This window comes from Callithrix jacchus, chromosome 11, assembly GCF_049354715.1.
Source record: "Callithrix jacchus isolate 240 chromosome 11, calJac240_pri, whole genome shotgun sequence".
In the NCBI taxonomy this organism is placed as follows: Eukaryota; Metazoa; Chordata; class Mammalia; order Primates; family Cebidae; genus Callithrix; species Callithrix jacchus.
Genome location: NC_133512.1, coordinates 111,537,019 through 111,557,644, shown reverse-complemented (window position 1 = coordinate 111,557,644; position 20,626 = coordinate 111,537,019). Strand labels below are relative to the sequence as shown.

The following is a 20,626-nucleotide window of genomic DNA, read 5'->3' as shown; positions in this document are numbered from 1 at the left end:
TATGGTGGCACATGCTTATAGTCCCAGCTACTCTGGAGGCTGAGGCTGGAGAATCACTTAAACCCGGGAGGTGGAGGTTGCAATGAGTCAAGATTGTGCCACTGCACTCCAGCCTGACAACAGAGTGAGACTCTGTCTCAAAAAAAAAAAAAGGTTAAGATGGTAAATTTTATGTGATGTGTTTTTTACCACAATAAAAAGAAATAAGATATTAAAATATATTAGGAAAGTAAGGGGTGTTGTACAAAGTCATTTAACAAGCATTTAATTCTAGGCCGTTTGACCTGCAGAAATACTTTTGACTGATTTGTTAGAGTCAAGGTCAGGTGACAGAGCAACTAAGGTTTAGCAGTTAAATGTTTGTTGATGTCTCTTGAGTGACATTGGAGATAGCTGTGAGGATGCCAACAAATGAGGAAACTTAGGAAGTTTTTAGATCCTGGGTTGGGAGCAGTGGCTCACACCTGTAATCCCAACACTTTGGGAGGCCGAGGCAGGCGGATCACTTGAGGTCAGGAGTTTGAGACCAGCCTGGCCAACATGGTGAAACGTTGTCTTTGCTAAAAATACAAAAGAAAACAACAACAACAACAACAAAAAAACAAATTAGCAAGGCATGGTGACATGTGTCTGTGGTCCCAGCTACTTGGGTGGCTGAGGTGGGAGAATTGCTTGAACCCTGGAGGCGGAGGCTTCACTGCACTCCAGCCTGGGCAACAGAGCAAGACTATCTCAAAAACAAACAAACAGAAACAAAATGAAAAAACAAAGTTTTTAAATCCTAAAATGTGTCAGCAGAAATGGTTTCATAAGTCACGGGCAAGTTTCCACTACAAATATCACACTCCCATATTATTCTATTAGTAAATATAACCAAACGTGACCCCTTCGTGACTGTGGTTGTGGAGGGTGTGGCACTAATGAGGCAAAATAGGAGACCCTGTTTGTCCAGTCTCCGTTTCTACTCTTCCTTGGGCAAAGAATGGGCTTTTTTGGCTGGTGGTGGTGAGCATAATATTTGACTCTGCAGGTCAATGAAGTCATTGGTATAAAACTCCCTCTGAGTAAACAATTATCTGTATTCATATTAAAATAGTTTTAAAGATTCCAGTTACTGAAAATGAAGTCTTCATTTGTCTTTAAAAAGGTCATGTTCTTCTTTTTTCTATTTTTTTCAGCCATCAATTGCCGCAGAAATTCAGGCCCCAATTTGTGAATAAATCCCTTTAATTTTTTTGTTGCCGAATGAATGAAATACCATTGGTACCAGTGGTCCTGGGAACCATCCCTCCATTCATGGATTTCTTACTACTGGGAGCAGCCATCTATATAATAATGTGGTGGCCAGGGACTACAAGTGTGGGCCTTTCCATCTGATGATTCTGAGTACAAGAAAGATCTCAGATCCATTATCAAGGGAGTGGAGCCTCCTCAGCGCGGGTTAGAAGACTGATTGCCAGGGTATTGCACAGTGTCTAGGGACTGAGGTCATTGCTAAGCCACTCCTGACTCGACATCTAGGAAAAGTACAAACAGTGAAGGTAGGCTACAATGTGTATCTGCCTCTGGGCAATCCCAACGCTGTCTGCACACTGACCTTTGTTTTATTTAGATAGTAATACCCAGAGAAGATGGACAGACCGTGAGTGTTAGAGTTTGGGCCCACAGAGATGGAGCACCAGTCAAGCAGAAGAGACTTGGAGATGCATCAAAAAACAGATATAAAGGTATTTGGAATTGGGCCCAAATATAGAGCAGTAGAGATACCAAGTGAAATAAATAGAGATAAGCAGAGTGACCATGTCAGAGAGAACACGTACATTTAGAAAGAAGAAGATTGAACAAAAAAAGCTTATATCAGAATCTTCGTTTGGAGGAGGTAAAAGAGCAGTATAATGGGGGAATGAGAGGGACTGAGACTTACTAATCTTCTGAGCCTGAGAATATTAGGATGCAAAGCTGTGTTTTTCTCTGATGATGAATACCTTCCTCCTGTATCCTAGTATTCTTCCAAAAATATCATACGGCTAGCGCTGCTAGGCAAAGCTCATTTGCTCAAAGATTTTGAAGGAGTCCAGACCTCATCATTATCAAATGACGATTATTAAGTACCCACTTCGGAATCCAATTTAGCCCCATCCATCACTCATCCAAAGATCAGACCTGTGGCAGCTTTAGCTTGCAGAACCCAGCTGTAAACTTAGAAGCCAGGAGGTTCTATGAGCTCATGAGAAATCCTTATTAGGACCCAGACCCTTGACCCTAGACCTTCATCTATTACTCTCATTTAACATAGAATTATAACAAGCCTGGCTATCTTAGTTTTTAGGCAACAGCCAGCTAAGAAAGAACAGACTGTGAAGGACAAGTTATATGGGCAACAAGGAAAAATATGCTCTAATTGCCTGACAGTGAGGGAGGCAGCATAAAATCTCAGAACTGGACACAGAATGAGCAATCTGGGACCTCTCAGGGTTGGTACAAACAGTTGAGTAGACTTCTTACATCCAGGTGCTCTCCTTCTAGTATCTTACAGTTAAACAATTGTAAAAACTTCATATGTAGGAGTCTTAGAGATTATCTTATTGAACTCCTTCATTAGAATATTTAAATGATGATAGGGCCAGGTGCAATGGCTCGAGCCTGTAATCCCAGCACTTTGGGAGCCGTAAGCGGATGGATCACTTGAGGCCAGAAGTTTGAGAGCAGCCTGGCCAACATAGCAAAAAACCGTCTCTTAAAAATACAAAAATTAGCCAGGTGTGGTGGCATGTGCTTGTAATCCCAGCTATTTTGGAGGACAAGGCAGGAGACTCACTTGAACCTGGGAGGTGGATGCTGCAGTGAGCTGAGATAGTGCTACTGCTCCCCAGCCAGGATGACAGAGTGAGACTCCATCTCAAAGAAAAAAAAAGTTTAAATGATGATCGTATACTAACAAAAGTTTAAGGTGATTTGTATATATAGTTTAAATTGATATCGAGTCAATATCTCTAAAAGAAAAGTTTTGGCGTTTGGAAGGGTAGAATTCTGTCACCTGAAAATCATTTTTATTTGGATCATTTACTTCTCTGATGATGCTTAATTATTTTTGCATGAAGACAGACAGGCATGGGCGTTGATGCCATCTTGTTCATTGGGAGACTGCACTAGCTTGGTTTTTCTATTCAGAGACAAGGTCTGGCTGGGCTGGGCTGCAGGCCTCTGGTTTCTCTTCTGTGTTAAGCCAGCTTTCAAAAGAGAAGAGTTATTAAATTAAGATCACAAAATTACTGATTTTCTAACGGATTCTTCTTCAGCTTTTGGAAAAGTCAAGAAGTAGATGCTTTGCAAAATAATATATATATTTGGGCACAGCTCTAGTTTCTTTATATTTACTATAGAACCTCTGGAAAATTGTTTATTTCACACAGCACCCTAGTCACTTAGCACTGAAGGAATCTGTCCCCCATCTTGCCCATCTTTCTGCCATGATGTCTCCTTTAGCTCAGTCCTCACCTTTTTTTTTTTTTTTGAGACAGACTCTCATTCTGTTCCTCACGCTGGAGTGTAGTGGCACGATCTCAGCTCACTGCAACCTCCACCTCCTGGGTTCAACTGATTCTCCCACCTCAGTCTACCGAGTAGCTGGGATTATATGGACATGCCACCATGTCCAGCTAATTTTTGTGATTTTAGTAGAGACAGAGTTTCACTGTGTTGCCCAGGCTGGTCTTGAACACCTGACCTCAAATAATCCTCCTGTCTAAGCCTTCCAAAGTGCTGGGATTACAGGCGTGAGCCACCATGCCCAGCCTGTCCTCACTCTGGAGTGTGTGTGGCCATTGCTCTGGGTTGAAGCATATCAGACTTCTGCCTGCCACAGGCAAACCATTCTGCCCATGGAGGCATTTTGAATGACCACTCCAGCCCTTTCTTCCAGCCCAGTCACATGATGGCATGAATCAAGTGTGTCCTCCAGGAAACTACAAGGAGAAAAGAGCATCGGGGTTACTCTGATTTGATCTCTGCTGCTCTGTGTCGGCGGTATGTGTTCTGTTGCTGGTCTCTGTAAATGGAGTAGAGAATGAAGACTTTCTGGATGACTGTGCTGGTCCCTGCTCCGAGGCCCTAGTGTGGGCCAGTCTCTCAGGGAGGCACTCCTGGCTGTGAGGAGCGCATCAAGTCATGCCTCAGGGCCTGGAAGAGGCTAATAAGGGACTGGGCCCAGATGTCCTTCTGATAGCCTTGGGACAGGGCCGTGCGATAGGCTGTGTAGGCCAGGGTCAGCACTGTCCTTTCAAAGTCTTCTTTCTTGAGGATGCCAGGGTGGCCAGAGAGGCTGGCGCTGAGCCGGCGGATGTCTGGGATGCTTTTGGGGATGACGTTGTTGCAGATGGTGTGGAAGTCCGAGGCCTTCCGCAAGGAGGCCAGCTCCTCGTCCTTGATAGAGATCTGCAGGTCAGGGCTGATCTCAAGTTCGGCCAGCAGGAACTGGTGAGAAATGCGGGATGTGCAGAGACGGGAAGTAAGGCACTGTTGATTCATGAACACGCACCTTCCCTTAGCGGGGCAGCTGCTAGAAGAACTTTGGAACCCATGAGACCTGAGTTTCTGTTCTGACTTTCTTCCTTGCTGCGTAACCTTGGCTGAGTTGCTTAACTTCTCTGAGCCTCCCTTTCCTTCTCTGTGTAAATGATCAGTAATATCTACTTCACTTGGATATTGTGAGAGGTAAAGAAGACAAATAGGGACGAAGTTAATACAGTGCCTGGTTCAAAACCAGTGTTTAAGGGACTAATTATAGTTTTTAGTGTCCTGGATAATTCCTTCTTCCCTTTCTTTCTCCCACCCAACAAAGATCATCTAAAGCATCAACTATTTTGGATAATTTTAAGGCGGAAGCTGGGAGAATCTGATTAGCTTGGTTTTTCTATTCAAAGACAAGGTGTGGCTGGACTGGGATGTGGGCCCCTTCTTGTTTCCCTACTATGTTAAACCAGCTTTCAAAAAAGAAAAGTTCAGACATAAAGGTCATAAAATTACTGATTTTCATTTTTTCTTTTATTTTTTTGAGATGGAGTCTCACTCTGTCGTCTAGGCTGGAGTGCAGTGGCACAATCTCTGCTTACTGCAACCTCTGCCTCCTGGGTTCAAGTGATTCTCCTGCCTCAACCTCCAAAGTAGCTGGGATTACAGGTGTGCATCACCACGCCTGGCTAATTTTTGTATTTTTAGTAGAGACAGGGTTTCACCATGTTGGCCAGGCTGGTCTTGAATTCCTAACCTCAGATGATCCACTGGCCTCGGCTTCCCAAAGTGCTATGCTTACAGGTGTGGGAAGTAGAAAAGTTTCTTGTCAAAGTTTCCCTTCTTGTTAAAAAATAAATTTTCTAATAACTCTTTGCTAAGCCCTGTCCTATATAGCTATTAGACATGCCATGCTCACAGGCATGTAGTATATTCTATGTCCTTGTACTTTAACAGAGGTATCTGTGCTGGACGTGCTCACAGGCATGTCCCAGCTCACAGCCTATGCCCCTTACCTGTTTAAAAAAGTTTTAAGTTATTAGCCAATTGTGTTTTAGTTTAGATTGTGAAGTCTGGCTCCAACCAGTGGAGATGAGATGCAGCAGTAAGGACAACCCCAAATGCATAAGGAATAAATATGTCTGCTTTCCCTTTGTTCATTGTACTCTTGTGGCAAGATGGCTAGTGAGGATACCCTTCCCTCAGTGCAGGAAGTAAATATTGCTTTGCTGAGAGATCCTTTGTCTCAGTGCTAATTTTTCTTTGCTGCACCAAGATCTGTTTCCAACAGCAGGCATGAGCCACCACACCTGGCCCTACTGTCTCTTTCTTAACCAGAGAGCCCTAGTGCATGGAGTCAGAGGATGTCAAAGCTGGAGGGGAACTTTGGACAGCATAGTTGAGTTCTCTCATTTAACATTGAGGAGAGTCAGGCCCAGAGAGAAACGTGGCTTATGCAAGGTGGAGCAGTGGATGGGTGACAGAGGCAGGACTAAAGCTCAGATCTTGAGCCTGGGATCATAACACTGAACCAATCTGGGTGGCCTCGGAAAATTGATTCTGTGCTTTGGAGGAGGAGTGGGGTCTCAGTGATGCAGGGTGAGAGGTAGAGGAAGAGAGCCTACAGGGTGGTCCGTGGCTTCCAGAAACCCAGCTGGGCTGACAGCTCAGCCAGACAGCATTGCTGTCACAGCATGCAGGGCCTTGGAGACATGGCTGCACCCAGAAAATGGCTTGGCATTTCCTGGCACATCCTGCCTCAAGGGCTTTGCTTGGGAATATTGTCACACTCTGGTTCCTGGGTCCCAGGAATAACTCCTGCAGCCCAAACCTAATCTTTAGTTTAAACTGAACTGAACTCCTAATGCCATCATTCTCTGTTATAGGATGTGGGAAAGACAGAAGGTATGAGGAATATCTTTGAATGAGCAGGATTCTATAACCTCTACAAATTAGGCTATTCTCTTCCACAGCAGCGGTCACTCATGATCAGGGGCTCAGGTCACTTCTCCTTTTCTAAAAATGATGGAGGAAGTGCAGTGCCTTTTGGGTGACTTGAATTGAGCACATTCCCCTCTTCCTACCTCGTAGAGCAGCTCCACCTCCTCCAGGGAGGTCTGCAGGACTGGGTTCAATGGCAGCGATGAGGACCTCTTTGGCCGGTGGGCAGCAGGGAAGAGCACGGCTGAAAGAAAGAAAACAGTGAGCTCCTGGCTGCTGTGTGCACCCCGACCTTCTCCCTCTGATCCACCTTGAGGGTAGACAAGGAGTCTTAAAATTGGACTGACTTGGCTGTACGGTGGCTCACACCTGTAATCCCAGCACTTTGGGAGGCCGAGGTAGGTGGATCACCTGAGGTCAGGAGTTCGAGGCTAGCCTGGCCAACATGGTGAAAACTCGTCTCTACTAAAAAATACAAAAAATTAGCTGGGTATAGTGGTGGGCACCTGTAGTCCCAGCTACTTAGGAGGCTGAGACAGGAGAATCACTTGAACTCAGGTGGTGAAGGTTACAGTGAGCTGAGATTGAGCCACTGCACTCCAGCCTGGGCAACAGAGCGAGACTCCATCTCAGAACAGGCAAGCAAACAAAAAACAGGACTGACTTGAAAGTGGAGGTGGTCATACAGTGTGGAGAGGGGTGAGAGGTGACACACTCCCCTGGTGTGTCCCAGAACACTCTCAGGCATGTCAGACCAGTGGCTTAAAACCTGGCTGCTCATCAGAACCATCTGAGAAAATGAGAAAAGAAAAAAAAAAAAGCCATCTGAGAAAGTTTTACAAAATCTATATGCCTGGGGTTATGCATGCCTTAGGGAATTTATATTAAACCAAAGAAATAAAGCAAAGCAGAAATGAGTGAACAAACAAAAAGCCCCAAATTCAATAAGTGAGTTCCCTGAAAACACTGCTCCCTAATAGCACTGTACCATCTTAGCCCTTTATCAGTATAAAGTGCTGGTTTATGTTGATTCACTGCCCTTTTAATCAGAAGATCAGGCTTCTGGCTACTCCAGCCATCTGAAATATAGCTGCCAAGAATCTGATCATAGAGGACAAAATAAAGGAAGAGAGCTATACAAGACCTTGGCCCTTGGACCTAGGGCATCATTGTGGGGTCAAGCTCAGGGCTTCACTCAAGAGTTGGCTGATTCTTTTTTTGTGTGATGGAGTCTTGCTCTGTCACCCAGTCTGGAGTACAGTGGCACAATCTCAGCTCACTGCAACCTCTGCTTCCTGGCTTCAAGTGATTCTCCTGCCTCAGCCTCCCGAGTAGCTGGGATTACAGACATGTGCCATCACGCCTGGCTAATTTTTGTATTTTTAGTTGAGACGGGGTTTCACTGTGTTGGCTAGGCTGGTCTCGAACTCCTGACCTCAAGTGATCTGCCTGCCTTGGCCTCCCAAAGTACTGGGATTTCAGGCATGAGCCACCACGCCTGGCCAGGACTGGCTGATTTAGAAATGCATTTCATATGAAGTCAGTGATTTGACAATGCTGTTCCCCAGTGGTTGCAGGTAGAAGTGGTAGCTGGAGGAAGACGAATGGCTACTAGAGGTACACAGGACAGTAAGAATTAGGTACTGACTGGGCACAAGTGAGGCAGAAGACAGAACATCAGAGTATATAGGAACGATCATTATAAATTGCAGTTCTCCAGGACCACACCAGGCTAGGAGCAAATAGCCCTGATCACTTCCACAGCCCCTCTGGGGAGCAGCAAGCCCTTCGCCAGCTGATAGAAAAAGGTGCAGCTTCTTTAAGACACTTGATTGTGATCTACCAGAAAACTGGGGAAATAACTGTAAAAATTGGAGACTACAAGGTGTTGGCAACCCCTGAAGTTGTGCAAGCATATTTTGCTTAATCATAAATGAGCTCCGCTAGTTGAAAATGGTGCCCTTGAGCCATTGAGAAAAGGTCAAATTATATTCAGTGTACTCAGTTAAAGAAGGAAGGTTGGGTGTAGTGGTCCATGCCTGTAATCCCAGCACTTTGGGAGGCTGAGGTGGGTGGATCACAAGAGGCTATGAGTTTTGAGACCAGCCTTGTCAACATGGTGAAACTGCATCTTTACTCAAAATACAAAAATTAGCTGGGCATGGTGGTGTGTTCCTGTAATCCCAGCTACTTGGGAGGCTGAGGTAGGAGAAGTGCTTGAACGTGGGAGGTGGAGCTTGCAGTAAGCCAAGATTGTGCTACTGCACTCCAGCCTGGGCAACAGGGAAAGACTCCATCTCAAAAAAAAAAAAAAGGCAGGGAAGAATAGAAAGCATTTTAGAATGATTTCCTTCAGAAGTGATTTAAAAAAAGGAAACATCTTTAACTTAAAGGAATTTGTCCAGGCATGGTGGCTCACGCCTGTAATCCCAGGACTTTGGGAGGCAGAGGCAGGTGGATCACATGGTCAAGAGATCGAGACCATCCTGGCCAACATGGTGCAACCCTGTCTGTACTGAAAATATAAAAATTATCTGGGCGTGGTGGCACATGCCTGTAGTCCTAGCTACTTGGGAGGCTGAGGCAGGAGAATCACTTGAACCTGGGAGGTAGAGGTTGCAGTGAGCCAAGATGGTGCCAGTGCACTACAGTCTGGCGACAGAGTGAGACTCCGTCTCAAAAAAAAAAAAAAAAAGGAACTTTCCTGAAAATCTCACTGACCTCACTGGTAAGGATCTTCCTTGTCCCAGAAAAGCCTGACAGATGTATTATCATATTGCTGTAAATTGCTTTCTCAGTAACTCATTTATGATCAATACCACAAGTTCCTCAAGGGCTGGGATAGATATGGTTTTATATTTCTGTACCCCTGGCAGGCTTCTGGGTGTGAACCAAACATAGCTGTTGATGACCAAATCCCTGCACTGAAGTTCGCCTCGACCAGCAGAGTGACCAGCTCTGCTTTGCCAGGCCATGCCCGGGGAAGGAGCTATGAACTCCATGGCAGTATTCCCTAGCCCAGCATTTCAGCAGTTTATACTCTTTGCCAGAAAAGAGCCAGTTTCCCACAGAATCATAGATTTTAGGGCTCGAGGAAGCCTTTGCCTCTGCTTATCCATTGCCAGTGCCGGTAGTTTCAGGTGGAACGCGGGAGAGCGAGGTGTCTGTGACTCCACTAGTTAACACTGTTGGAGTCACCACAATAGTTTCTTGCACCTGGCTCCAGAGATCTGATTTAGTTGAACCAGAGCGCACTGAACACATTACGATTTTGTAAAGCTTCCTAGGTGCTTCTAATGACAGCCAATGTTGATGAACACATTACGATTTTGTAAAGCTTCCTAGGTGCTTCTAATGACAGCCAATGTTGAGAACCACTGTCCAGTGAGAGTGAGTTTGACCTGAAATTGTATGGAAGACGCTGACCCTGGGCTGTGTGGCAGTTCTCAGGTTAGACCAGTGGTTCCCAGCCTTGACTAGACATTCGATTCATCTGGGCACTTTTAGAAACCCAAATGCCTGAGATCATACTCCAGGCCAATTTATGGGCATCTCGCACTGGGAGTGAAATGTAGGCACTGGGACTTTTTCCAGCTCCCAGGCTCCAGTGGGTTGCCAGATCTGTGTTACCCGCATCGTAGGCAGGCCAATGGTGTCTTTCTACCATAAAACAATTCAGAGCGCTTGCCTATCTTTTGGGGCCTTACAAGGTCATCTGAAGAGACCAAGGTCATCATGTTCTTGGAGGTTAAGAAGTGCAGACACAAAGAGGGCACAGACTTTGTCTCTGCTTTCTCCTTGGCACGAGATGAGTTGGTCCAGGATCAAGGTGTGGCCTGTTTCTTTCTTTATGCTCTTCTTTATTCCAACCAGGAAGAAAGCAGGTAGAGTAATCCCCCTTCTCAGGGTAGGAGCTAAGAGGAACTTTACTTCTTTATTCCAACCAGGAAGAAAGCAGGTAGAGTAATCCCCCTTCTCAGGGTAGGAGCTAAGAGGAACTTTACTTCTTTAGTTCTGCTAGCATTTATCTTTTGTTGCCAAATTAAAGGTATTATTCCCTTAAACACACACACACACGCACACACACACACACACCCTTCACTCCCAGCAGATGAAGGAGGTAGGGAGGGATTGTCAGGGCGTGGAGTGCTTTCTGCTTGCTGTAATCACAGCCAGCCTGTGGCTGCCTGCCTGGAAGTTATTCATGATCTCAGACCGGGACTTTCTTCACTCAGTTGTTGCCCTGCGAACAGCAACATGCCTTTAACATGCTCACCCCAGGTGGAACCCCCTAGTTCTCAGAGAGCCAAGAAGAAAATATTTCCTGATTTAAAGCTGGCTTGATAATGGAAGTGTTGTCATTTCCAATAGCTTTTGGTTTCCTACTGAACAATAACATAATTTGGTGAAGACTTAGAAATAGCTTCAGCCTTCAGTCAAGGAGGATGGTTATTGCTTTAGAATGTATGTGTGAGTCAGGCATGGTGGCTTACATTTGTAATCCCAGAACTTTGGGAGGGTGAGGTGGGTGGATCACTTGAACCCAGGAGTTTGAGACCAGCCTGGGCAACATAGTGAGAACTGTTTCTACTAAAAATAAAGAAAATTAGCTGGGCATGGTGGCACATGCTTGCACTACTTGGGAGGCTGAGGCAGGAGGATCAATTGGGTCTGGGATTTCAAGGCTGCAGTGAGCTGTGATCAGCCGCTGTACTCTTTGAGACCAGACTGGGCAACAGAGTGAGACCCTATCTCAAAAGAAAAAAAAGAGGCAGGCAAATGAAGAAAGCATTTCTAATAAATGTAACTGAGAAAGTTCAATATCTAGAAGGTAAAAAAGGAGGTCTTGGCTCAAGCCTGTAATCCCAGCACGTTGGGAGGCTGAGGTGGGTGGATCACGAGGTCAACAGATCGAGACCATCCTGGTCAACATGGTGAAACCCCGTCTCTATTAAAAATACAAAAAATTAGCTGGGCATGGTGGCGTGTGCCTGTAATCCCAGCTACTCAGGAGGCTGAGGCAGGAGAATTGCCTGAACCCAGGAGGCGGAGGTTGCGGTGAGCCAAGATCGCGCCATTGCACTCCAGCCTGGGTAACAAGAGGGAAACTCCGTCTCAAAAAAAAAAAAAAAAAAAAAAGGAGGTCTTACCAATTCATTTAAAAAGTAAAAACTTAGAATGTATGTGTGGGAAGCACAGGAATCTTAAAGATGGGTCTCTCTCCCTCCCTTCCTCACCCCCACCCTTGTACTGGTCCACCAGCCCTGGCAGATCTGCCCCTCACATTTCTGTGGCTGCTTTGACCTTGTGCATCGGGCAGGGATAGGGATGGTTCTGCCCCTTAGGCTGCTGGAGGGCAGTCAGCTCTAGGGAAGACACCTCAGTGGCTCAGATTTGACTCCCTGTGGGAGGCAAGACCTAGAGAGAATAAACTTATCTCCACTGAAGAGGCTGGAGGTGAGGTGGGTGAGAAATAGCTCTATCTGATCCATGTCAAAATACAGAGGTAAAATTTCCCAATGTACGGTCACTCCAAGATGTTCTTGTCCATAATGACGAAGGCTGGACCCTGCTAGAAATGCTGATGGCTGAAACAAGGGCTGGCAAACTCCAAGATGTGTATGTGCAAAGCTGGGAACCAGACTCATCTCTACATTTTAGAAAATCCTGTTTCCCCAGGAAGCGTTTCCCAGGACCCCCGCCGTACCCTGTTGTTTCCTTTCTCTGTCTCCTGATGCTTTCTGCATCCAGGCTTCATGTTCTGCAGCCTGCTGCACATCCCCCTGAAGAGTTTCATCAGGGTTGCCAGGCCCTGGGAGGGCACGAATGGGCTGCGTGCAGCCTCTGCTTTGCCTCCCTGTGTGCATAATGCAGAGCTCTGGGTGCAGTCTCAGGATATATTTTGGAATGATTAAAAAAAAACATAAACTAGATAGTAAAAAAAGCAAAACAACAGACTTGGAGAATTTTCAGGGCTTTGCTGGGTTTTTCTTCCTTTCCCTTCTGTCCCATCTTTCAAACTTTCGGAAGTTGCTTTAAGTTCAGCTCCCTGCTCCCTGCTCCCTGTGAGTAAAGTGCTCGGGGCAGCCCAGCCTTTGCCAGGCTGGTGGGAGGGAGGCCTGAGTGCTCCTCCCTGGATGCCCTTTAGCAACGGCACCTCCTCTGAGAGAAGGATGGGGAGAGCAGCGACGGGCAGGAGGACACCCCGCCCCGCCACTGGTGCTGCCTGAGCACCGAACCTCAGACAAGAAGGCTGCTGAGATGTGCTTGTCAGAAGCACTGACTTTGTGCATCTTTTGCTTGTGTAAAATTGAGCCCATCTGTTTACTTTCTTCTCCATTCCATGCTCCCTGCCCAGCCCACTGTCCAGGATGTAAATTTCTTCAGGATGTGAATATGTCCATGAGGGCTACTCGCTGTGTCTGTCCTAGGGAACCTGAGTCTCAATGGTCTGCTTGCATGGAAGTCGGCCGCACAGGCTGGCAGCGGGGTGGGGAAACCAAGGGCTGCTCAGCTCCCCCTCGACTCCCTGGAGAAATGAGCATCTAGGATACATGGGACCGACCAGCATAGAACAAGTGACTCACTTGCTAAAGGTCATGCCACGTGGACTAAGTTAGTCCAGGAACTGGATCCAGAGTTCATGATTCATGTGTTAAAGCGTGTTCTGTCCATGTCTTCTGCTGAGAGATACCTCTCGACCTCAGACTAAAGCTTTTAACATGTTGGGCTCAGATACAATAATGTCATAGCTACGGGCACTCACTGTGCACATTGTACTGTCCATAAGTACCTTGTGAGGTAAATAATAACTTTCCATTTTATAGATGAAGAAACTCGGAGGTTAAGAAAATTGTCCTAGGCCATCCAATTTATTTGAGGTAGGGCTGGGATTAAAATTCAGATCTCCGGCAAGGTGTGATGGCTCATGCCTATAATCCCAGCACTTTGGGAGGCTGCGGTGGGCAAATCACAAGGTCAAGAGATCAAGACTATCCTGGCCAATATGGTGAAACCTCACCTCTATTAAAAATACAAAAATTAGCTGGGCGTGGTGGCGGGCACCTATAATTCCAGCTACTCAGGAGGCTGAGGCAGTAGAATCGCTTGAACATGGAAGGCAGAGGTTGCAGTGAGCTGAGATCATGGAACTGCATTCCTGGGTGACAGAGCGAGACTCTGCCTCAAAAAAAAAAAAAAAAAAAAAAAATCCAGATCAAGTTTCCAAAACCCAATCTCACTAATAAGGTGAACAGTGCTATCTTTTTGTAGGAACCTTTGCCCAGAGACTGGGCATTCTTCAGTTCTGAATAACTACAGAAAGGAGAAATGGTAGTTAGTTATGAATTAATGCATTTATTTGATATAAAAAAATATATTTTTTGAGACTGAGTCTTGTTACCCAGGCTGGAGTGTAATGGCATGATCTTGGCTCACTGCAACCTCCGCATCCTGGTTCAAGCGATTCTCCTGCCTCAGCCTCCTGAGTAGCTGGGATTACAGGTGCCTCCCACCTCACCTGGCTAATTTTTGTATTTTCAGTAGAGATGTGGTTTCTCCATTTCAGCCAGGCTGGTATCGAACTCTGACCTTGTGATCTGCCCGCCTTGGCCTCCCAAAGTGCTGGGATTACAGGTGTGAGCCACTGTGCTCGGCTAAAACGTATTCTTAAGTGGATCACACAGACTTTTTAAAACTCTGACTTGACTGCTAATAATGTGAAATGCAAGGTCAAAGGACTACTTTTAGGATTACTCTCCTGCATCGATTATCCTTTCCTCCCTCCTTGTTCCTTTTTTTTTTTTTATTGGAGATAAGAGTCTTACTCTGTTGCCCACACTGGAGTGCAGTGGTGTAATCTTGGCTCCCAAGGGCAAGCAATTCTTGTGACTCAGCCTCCTGAGTAGCTGAGACTACAGGTGCATGCCATCACGCCCCGCTAATTTTGTATTTTTTTTTCAGTAGAGACGGGGTTGTTCACCATGTTGGCCAGGCTGATCTCGAACTCCTGACCTTAAGTGAGCTGCCTGCCTCAGCCCCCACAAAGTGCTGGGATTACAGGTGTGAGCCACCGTGCCTGGCCCCTTATTGTTCCTTTGCAATTGCTTGGCAAAAGCACAATCCAGGCTCTACCTTTTTCATACCCACACTAGTGCACCTGAATGTGGCTGGAGAAAAGCGCTCTTTGTGGTGACTATATTTAAAATTACAACCCTCTGTACTCGCTAGCCTCTGTCCCTACTTTATTATCATCCAACAAGTCACCTATGTTAAGATATAAATACATTTGCTGCCTGTTTCCCCTCACTAGAGGGTATGGGATTCTGTCTGTTTGGTTCACTGTTATATTCCCAGTGCCTGGCATCATGCCCCTTCCTGCTTGTCAAATGAATAAATAATCCCATAGGAACACATCACCTGCCCTCATCACTAAGCTCTATTCTTTTCAAAATCCTTCTTTTTCTTTTCTTTTTTTTTTGAGACAGAGTCTCGCTATGTCACCCAGGCTGGAGTGCAGTGGCAGGATCTCAGCTCATTGTAACCTCTGCCTCCCAGGTTTAAGCGATTGTCCTGCCTCAGCCTCCTGAGTAGCTGGGATTACAGGCACGTGCCACCACGCCCGGCTAATTTTTGTATTTTTAGTAGAGACAGGATTTCACCATGTTGGTGAGGCTGGTCTTGATCTCCTGACCTCATGATCCATCCACCTTAGCCTTGCAAAGTGCTGGGATTACAGGTGTGAGCCACTGCACTGGCTCCAAATCCTTCTTTCTCTAATAGGGTGAATCTGGAGTTTATTTGCAGTTTTCAGTCTTGGCTAATGATCAGAAAGTACATGTTGACTTTGGTCTTCACCAAACCCTCTCCTTATCCCTGAGGAGTTCCTGTTTGGTCCTGGAAGAAGCTATTTTTTAAATTTATCTCAGTGAGGGATGTCTCCTACCTCCCTGCACCTTAGCCCTTCAAAGCTTTCTTGCCTTGACAAACAGCCAGAGGCACTCCAGTGGAGTAGCCTGCCTTTGTTTGGGAGTCTGACCTCCTCTTTGACTTTTTGTAATCTGGGTTAAAAGTCTCTTTCATCTTCTTTCCTCCCATCACTCCAATATGTTCGGTAGCCCAGTATTCAGGCTAACCACGCTTTCCCCGGAACTGTGTGTAGCATTTGTGGCAAAGAGCTGGCTGGAAGGGATTCAAGCTGCAGAGCATCTCAAGCCAAACTACAACTGTATTTTTAATGAATCAGTTGAAGCAACTTGATGGAAAGGACAGTGGGTGTGGAAAGGAAAGACTCTCGTTTGTAAAAGATCTTTTGCCAGAGCTGACTGATGTCATCTACTTTTTGGCTCCTGGGCCAGCCCTCTGGAAACATGCTACTATTCTGAGAAAGACAGGGTCTTGGCCCTGTGCGTGGGGGTCCTCTGCGAGAGCTTCCGAAACAGCTCTGGCAGCCAGCTCCTCTTGCTGGAAAGCTCCACCATGCAGGGGGAGCCTGGAGCTGCCAGGAGCAGGTGAGTGGCCCATGGTGGATGGAGAAATATGGAGAGCAGATGAATGAGGACGGGATACTCTGATGGCTGATGGACTTGGGGAATCAAACCCAATCCTGCCCTTGCAGCTGGGGGAACTGGGGCACTTCGTTTCTTGCCTCGCCCTCCAGTTTTCTTACCTGTAAGTGGTCAGAATGCGACCTGCCTCATGGAGTTACTGTGGAGCAAGGAGATGGCTCTGTATGGGGCACTTGGGCAGTGAATACTTAAGATAATTTTCTTTTTGAACACAGGGTCTTGCTCTGTCATCCAGGCTGGAGTGTGGTGGTGCAATCATAGCTCTCTGCATCCTTCACCTCCTGGGCCGAAGTGATCCTACCACCTTAACCTTCCGAGTGGCTGGGACTACAGGCATATGCTACTATGCTCAGCTAATTTTTTTTTTAATTTAATTTTTTAAAGAGATGGGGTCTCACCATGTTTCCAGGCTGGTCTCGAACTCCTGTCCTCTCAGTCCCCTGAGTCACTGGAATTTACAAGCATGCACCACCATGCCCGGCAGTCAGTGAGTACTTACTAAGTACTGACCACAGGCCCTTCCCTCGTGGAACATTCGTGACTGAGGACACACACAACCCTAAAATGGACACCTGAAAATCACGTAAGTTCCACCAAAAAATGGAAGGGCTGCTCTATTAAACTACCTAAAAATAATTTGCATGTATTCAACGAAAGCATAGATATTCAGATTCATTAATAGATGCATATTTCTTTTTCAAGTCTGGCTAGTGCTCCCTGTTCCAGCGGTGCCCTGGCAGGACCTGGTATGTGCTAGGATGTGGGCCACCTGTGTGTGTGTGTGTGTGTGTGTGTGTGTGTGTGTGTGTGTGTGTGTGTTTAGATGTGGCTTTCCTGGCTTGGCCACAGGTGAGTCATTTGGTCTTAATCAAGCTGGTGGGGCTGGAATGGATGATCTTGGATCCTGGCGTGGAAAGCTGCCTCCCAGGGTGGAATCCTAGAGAGCGCTTAGAGAAAGGCCGGGAGGATGGTAGGAGAAAGGCTGTCCTGACAGCAAGGTGTATATTGCCTGTGGGTTTACGTCTACATTCCTACGTATTGGAGCAGGAGGGTGGGGGACGGAAGTGGGGTGGTGAAGGGGTTGGGGGCCGAAGGGCAGAGGGTAGGAGAGGAAAATCCCCAGAAGAGATTGCCCTAAGACTGTTTCCAAAGGGAATACTTTGAATTGGGGCTGGAGTCAGGGTGGGGTAAGGATGAAGGTGAAATGAATATAATGTATCTGGAAAAAACTGTTATTCATTTGGGTGTAACTCCTATTCTGTCTTAAAAAAAAAGATGGCAAGAATTGTGTGTTTCTTTTATAATTAGAAAAAAATGTTAAAAACGAAAAAAAAAAATCCAATACGTGGAAGACATTTGCTGATGGTTGGAGGGCCTCCATATCATTTGACTCTGAGCACTGACTCGAGCCATTAATCTAGCACTTCACATCCGCTGCCTCATTGTGGCCTCAAGATAGGCTGGCTTTGAGTCTGTGGATCGTGACCTCACTGGGGGCAGACCTTTCCCGATGCGGAAGAATGTGGGCCAGAGGACTTGCTCCCAGAATATTGCTGTAGATTCCCCTGTTAAGAGCCTCAGACTTCCTTTAGTGAAAAATTTTTATTTTTCAAAAACTGGTAGGTAATAGCTAATATTTATATTGTCCTTTGTCATTTACAAAACATTTTCATCTACATTTTTGAATATGACCCTCACAGTAACATTATGAGGGTAAGTTTTATTGATGTGATGGATGTTACTGCCGCCTGCTCGTGAACTAAAGCTCAGAGAGGTTGAGAGACTTGTCTGAGATCACACTGCCAAACAGAGATGGAACTTAAATCAGGTCTCTTACAAAGTAGCTCATAATGTGGTTCTCATGTTTACAAGCCATATTGCAAGTCAGATGATTCCTTCCGGCTTTCTAACATCCTGTGCATTAGGAAGAGTGGGCATTATTACCACATGTAAGAGGCAAATCCCCAGTGTGATAAAGAGTGGAGTGACAGAACCCAACTCCAAGATCTCTTTGCTCTTTACTTCCAAATACTACCCCAAAGTTTATGCACATCATGAAGAGGGAGGTGTGACAACAGGGTGACTATAGTCAATAATAATTTAATTGCACATTTAAAAATAACTACAAGAGGACCAGGTGCGGTAGCTCACGCCTGCAATCCCAGCACTTTGGGAGGCTGAGGTGAGCAGATCAGTTGTGGTTAGGAGTTCGAGACCAGTCTGGCCAATAAGGTGAAACCTCATCTCTACTAAAAATATAAAAATTAGGCATGGTGGTGCATGCCTGTAATTCTAGCTACTTGAGAGGCTGAGGCATGAGAATGGCTTGAACCTGGGAGGCAGAGGTTGCAATGAGCCAAGATCACACCACTGCACTCCAGCCTGGGCAACAGGGTGAGACTCCATCTCAATAAATAAATAAAATAGAAAATAAAAATAATTAAAAGAGTATCATTGGATTGTTTGTAACACAAAAGCTAAATGCTTGTGGTGATGGATACCCCATCTCCCGTGATGAGATTATTATGCATTGCGTGCCTATATCAAAGCATCTCACGGGCCCCAGAAATATGTACACCTACTATGTACCCACAGAAATTAAAAATTAAAATTAAAAAAAAGAAAAGGGAGGAGTGTACATGTGTGTATGTGCACATGTATGCAAATGTTATGAGAAAAACGGAGAATGCTATATTATTTGTTTCTGGGCAATGATCACTTCACAGCCCAGATTAAAAGACCAGATCCCTGTTAGAGATGTTAAGTTTCTATTATCAGTCTTAACCTGATATTAGGTTAACTATGAGGAAATAAACCCCCAAATAAGTACCGTGGCTTTCACCTCCCTCCCATTCCAGATCCTTCTCTTGTGCTGCTCTATCCCTACTCCCGGCACTCCTTCCTTCCCCGACACTGTCGTTGAGAAGCAAGCAGGAGGCGTGTCCATGCCACCATGCCAGTTGTCTTCCAATTGTGCATCTCTGGAAACACTGACTGGCCTGACTTGAAGAAGCCTCTTCTTGCAGTTCCTTCTAGGAGAGTAAACTCAGTTGACTTTAGAGAGTGGAAAGATTTCCATTCATATTGGTGAAGAGTGGGCAGTGCTGTAGGTCCCTCCTTTCCTAACAGTGATAAACTCTGGTCTGAAGTGCTCCCGGTGTCTACCAAGCAGAGCCAGTCCCAGGGAAATGGAGAACAGATGCCATCCAGCTCTGAGGAACTACATCATGAAGGGAGGGAAGTCAGTGATGAGAGAACAGCCTTTGCTGAGCCCCCTTCCTTTGTGAGGAGGTAGTGGGGCCGGTGGGAGCAGCGGAGCATGCACACAGAGCACAGAGGGAGAAAGATTGCTCTCTTCCCCTGCCCACCTCTCCCTGGCTGCAGAGATGCGTCCCTTCCCAGTAAGGAGGCAATGTCCTACAGAGCCTCTGCCCTGGTTCCTCCAGGGAGCAGGCCTTTGGCATCCCAGCCCCCATCACTCCATCATTTTAGCAGCAGACCTCGGCACTTGCTCTTCAGATGATCCGGCCCAACTGCTGCAGGTGGTGGGGGCACTCGATGAAATGAGTTCTACCTTCTATGAAGCAGAAATGCATTCTCTCTGGGATGCCAGAAGGGGGTGCTCTCTGGGATCTCCGCCTCAACCGAGTTCCCTCAGGGGCTTTGAATTTTTCCAGTGTCATTTTCCCATCACCCTCTAAGAAGTGGGAACACGTCGAGAAGCATCAAGCAATTGACAGATTAGATAAAGGAAGAGTGCGGGGTTCCTAATGTCCTTCCCTCCAAATTTTGAATTGCATTTAAGAAAAAATAATGAGCATCAAACAAACAAATGAATAAAAAGCAACTCACCCCTGCTCCACCTGTGGCACACAGAAGCCTGAGCATTGTAATACAACAGCAGAAGCAGCAATGTCTTCCAACGCATCTTGTCCTTCAAAAGATGAAAAATTGATTCTCAAGCCCAATGGAACCCCAGTAGCTGCAGGTATGCCTGTGCTGTTCTTCCCAGTGGGATGATGAAGGGCTTCTCTCTCTTCCTTTTGCAGATGTGCAGGAATGCCTACTTTGCCTCAGAAGGCTGCAGGCTGAAGGTTGCGTCCTGGGTGGGACAGGAGTCAGTACCTCTCTTCATTTGACTCTCTCTGGGATTGGGGTCTGGGCTTCCACAGAGAGAGACTGTTTTTGAGCACATCTGGAGTGACTCACAGGGCATGTGATCTCCTTGGCAGTGGGGTGGATAAATATAATTTTTGTACTTGAGTTCCATGTGTTGGATGCACCCACTGGAATTTTTCTTTAACAAACAGACCCGCGGAACTTGTTAGAGAGCCCGGCGAAGAGTTGGCTGCTCTCCCTGTCCACACTTACAATACCAGAGCCAGGGGCGAGGGCTGGAGGCAGAATTGGGAGCCTGCCTGGCAGACACCAGGGCTGATTGAGCCTAAAGCTGCCTTTAGGACAGCAAAATCACTGTGATGCCTGGGCTGAGTGTCACTGTTGCCTGGCCCTGGGGCTTGACTAGGATATTGGTACCAATAGCCTGTGTGTGGTCTGCCCAGGTCCTGTATAGGTGGGAAGTTGGCAGGTTGTGACTGAGCTGAAGTGGA

General features: G+C 46.3%; 1 protein-coding gene across 1 annotated transcript; it reads right to left on the bottom strand.

The window, feature by feature from the left end:
* Positions 1–1,209: 1,209 nt before the first annotated feature.
* FAM180A (family with sequence similarity 180 member A) lies at positions 1,210–20,176 on the bottom strand. Its single transcript, XM_002751956.6, has 3 exons — positions 19,869–20,176; positions 6,594–6,694; positions 1,210–4,473 (listed from the first exon to the last, which is right to left on the bottom strand). Exons 1-3 carry the CDS (start codon positions 19,942–19,944, stop codon positions 4,129–4,131), a joined length of 522 nt encoding a protein of 173 aa, XP_002752002.1. The 5' UTR covers positions 19,945–20,176; the 3' UTR covers positions 1,210–4,128.
* Between the last annotated feature and the right edge of the window lie 450 nt (positions 20,177–20,626).